Source organism: Cricetulus griseus, chromosome 9, assembly GCF_003668045.3.
Source record: "Cricetulus griseus strain 17A/GY chromosome 9, alternate assembly CriGri-PICRH-1.0, whole genome shotgun sequence".
Lineage (NCBI taxonomy): Eukaryota > Metazoa > Chordata > Mammalia > Rodentia > Cricetidae > Cricetulus > Cricetulus griseus.
The window spans coordinates 18859431-18861869 of NC_048602.1; the positions used below are offsets into that span (position 1 = coordinate 18859431).

At 41.2% G+C, this 2439-nt stretch overlaps 1 protein-coding gene across 1 annotated transcript; it reads left to right on the plus strand.

Moving 5' to 3' along the window:
- Positions 1–614: 614 nt before the first annotated feature.
- On the plus strand, positions 615–1589 carry LOC100751881 (vomeronasal type-1 receptor 4-like). The gene has a single exon (XM_027398699.1). It carries the CDS (start codon positions 642–644, stop codon positions 1587–1589), a length of 948 nt encoding a protein of 315 aa, XP_027254500.1. The 5' UTR covers positions 615–641.
- Positions 1590–2439: the final 850 nt, after the last annotated feature.

The window sequence follows — 2439 nt, forward strand, 5'->3', positions numbered from 1 at the left end:
CTCATTTCCACAAAACTTTTTCCCTGCCTCAGAGTGGGGTGTGCAATCAATGGGAACAGTATTCATAACAATTTGAAAGTACCCATATTAAAAAATTGCCAGTATGCTTTCTTGTGAATGTAGCAAGAGGCATTTAAATGAAGGCAGTTATAAATATTATTTCATGCCCTCAACTTTTGGGATTAATTTTTTCACGTGTTTGAAAACATTCTCATCAAATATGGGGTTAATTATGCTTGTATAAGACATTGAAAGTAGGAAGATTGACCACATGGATGGATTCTAGGGAATATCATGCAATCACTCCCAAATTTCTCTCTGAACCTAAAGTATGGCCAACTGTTTTTGAAGGGTCAAGACATGAGCCAGGTCACTGGAGATATTTCGTCACTGTCTTGATAAGGAGATTCTGTCAATGTTTTGCTCATTCTGCAGAGTATGAACCTACAAATACTGGAACACTTTGTACCCCCCATTCAATGGCCTTCGCTTGTGCAATTAATGTTGAAATGAATATAGGTTGTGGACTCAGTCAGGATGGGAAATATCAATACCATGCATGTATCCTGTGACATAGTGCATGTGGCTTCAGTCTCATCTTTTCATGAAGGATCCTCAGTTTGAGAGCAGAAACTGAGAGCATGGCAGCCAGTGAGTTATCTTTAGGAGTGGTCTTCTTGTCTCTGACTATGATTGGACTACTGGGGAATTTCTTGCTTCTCTGTCACTACATGTTTCTTTACCTAATGAGGTACAGGATAAAGTCTACAGACTGGGTTCTGATTCACTTGGTTGTAGCCAGCATCTTAACTGTCCTGGGAAAAGGAGTGCCACACTCCATGGCAGCTTTTGGACTGAAGGACTTCCTCGATGATAATGGATGCAAATTGGTTTTCTCCTTTCACAGATTAGGTCGAGGTTTGTGTATTGGCTGCACCTCCTTCCTTAGTGTCTTCCAGGCCATCATCATCAGCCCCAGGGACTCCAGGTATTCAGAGCTGAAAATAAAAGCACACAAGCACGGCTGTTATGCTCTGTACCTGAACTGGGCAATTCATTTCCTTATAAGCAGTATAAATCTTGTGCACATGAGGGCAAGATACGGAAATGCAAGCACAGCAAACCTGAAATCATTTTTATACTGCTATTCTGTCCGTCATGACCAAGCCAGTGACATTTTTTATGCAGCATTGCTGTCAGCTCCTGACATTTTTTTTCTGGGGCTCATGCTATGGGCCAGTGTCTTCATGATTCTCATCCTGTACAGGCACAAGCAAAGGATGCAACACATGCCCAAGATTAATACCTCCTCCAGATCCTCCCCCGAGTCCAGAGCCACTAAAACTATCCTTCTCCTGGTCAGTACCTTTGTCTCCTTTTACACAATCTCTTCCCTAGGTCAACTCATTGGTGCTATTGTGGATAATCCAAGCTGGTCAGTGGTGCATTTGACTGCAATGGCCTCTCTCTTTTTCCCCACTGTTTGTCCTTTTCTCCTCATGAGCCGTGATTCTCGGGTGTCCAGCTGCTGCCTGACCTTGAAAATAACTAGACATTTCCCTAAAGCATCTAATCAAGAGCAGAATTGAAAGCTGCTGTCTATGTCTTGCTTCATTATTGAGTCATTCTGAGAGAATAGTGAGCATGACACTCATGCCGCACACTGCTGGGGCTATTACGAATGAACCTTCCTGTCGCTGTGATGTAGGTGAGTGTGTAATTGCGTGTGTGTGTGTGTGTGTGTGTGTGTGTGTGTCATTTTGTGCACAAGCATGTGAATGCCTGTACTTCAATTATGTACATGGTACATCAAGATATCTATTTAATGATTGTGTGACATAAGTAAATTACAAAGGATATTGAAAATTAAGTAAACTTTAGGTTTCAAATTAAAGCAATTGTAAAACAGCACAATATTCCCTTTGTGTTGTGCTTTCTAGATTTGGGGTGGTTGACTCTGAAATTAAAAAATATATATACAGTTATTGAATTGAACGTCATGCTGACACCTCACTTGTTTCCCTGCTCTGCTTCATTCTACGCTGCTCTTCATAATTTTAAACTGGAAGATAAAAAATTCACCCTGCACTTACTGTTCCCCTTGTGAGTGTGACATCTTACCTTGCTTCCCTTATCACATCCACAGTATAAGTGAAGACATGTACCTTTAACACTTTTCCACGTGCAATTACCCACCCAAGCCTCAAAACATTTTCCCACTTTGGATACAGCTCTGCATTCATTGCCCAAATGGACACTAATGTAATTAGGCTCGAGCTTTCCTCTTGAGTCCCCTCCTGAATCAGTCTCAAATGGGAGACGATGGGAAGTCACTGCACAGATACTCTGAACCCATTATCTTTTTATAAATTTTTATTTAAATTAAAAACAATCTTACTTTACATACCACTCCCAGTTCCTTCTCCTTCCCATTCTCCC

Bases quoted from the DNA above. Each gene is read 5' to 3' on its own strand.
- LOC100751881 (XM_027398699.1), top strand. From the start codon at position 642: ATGGCAGCCAGTGAGTTATCTTTAGGAGTGGTCTTCTTGTCTCTGACT.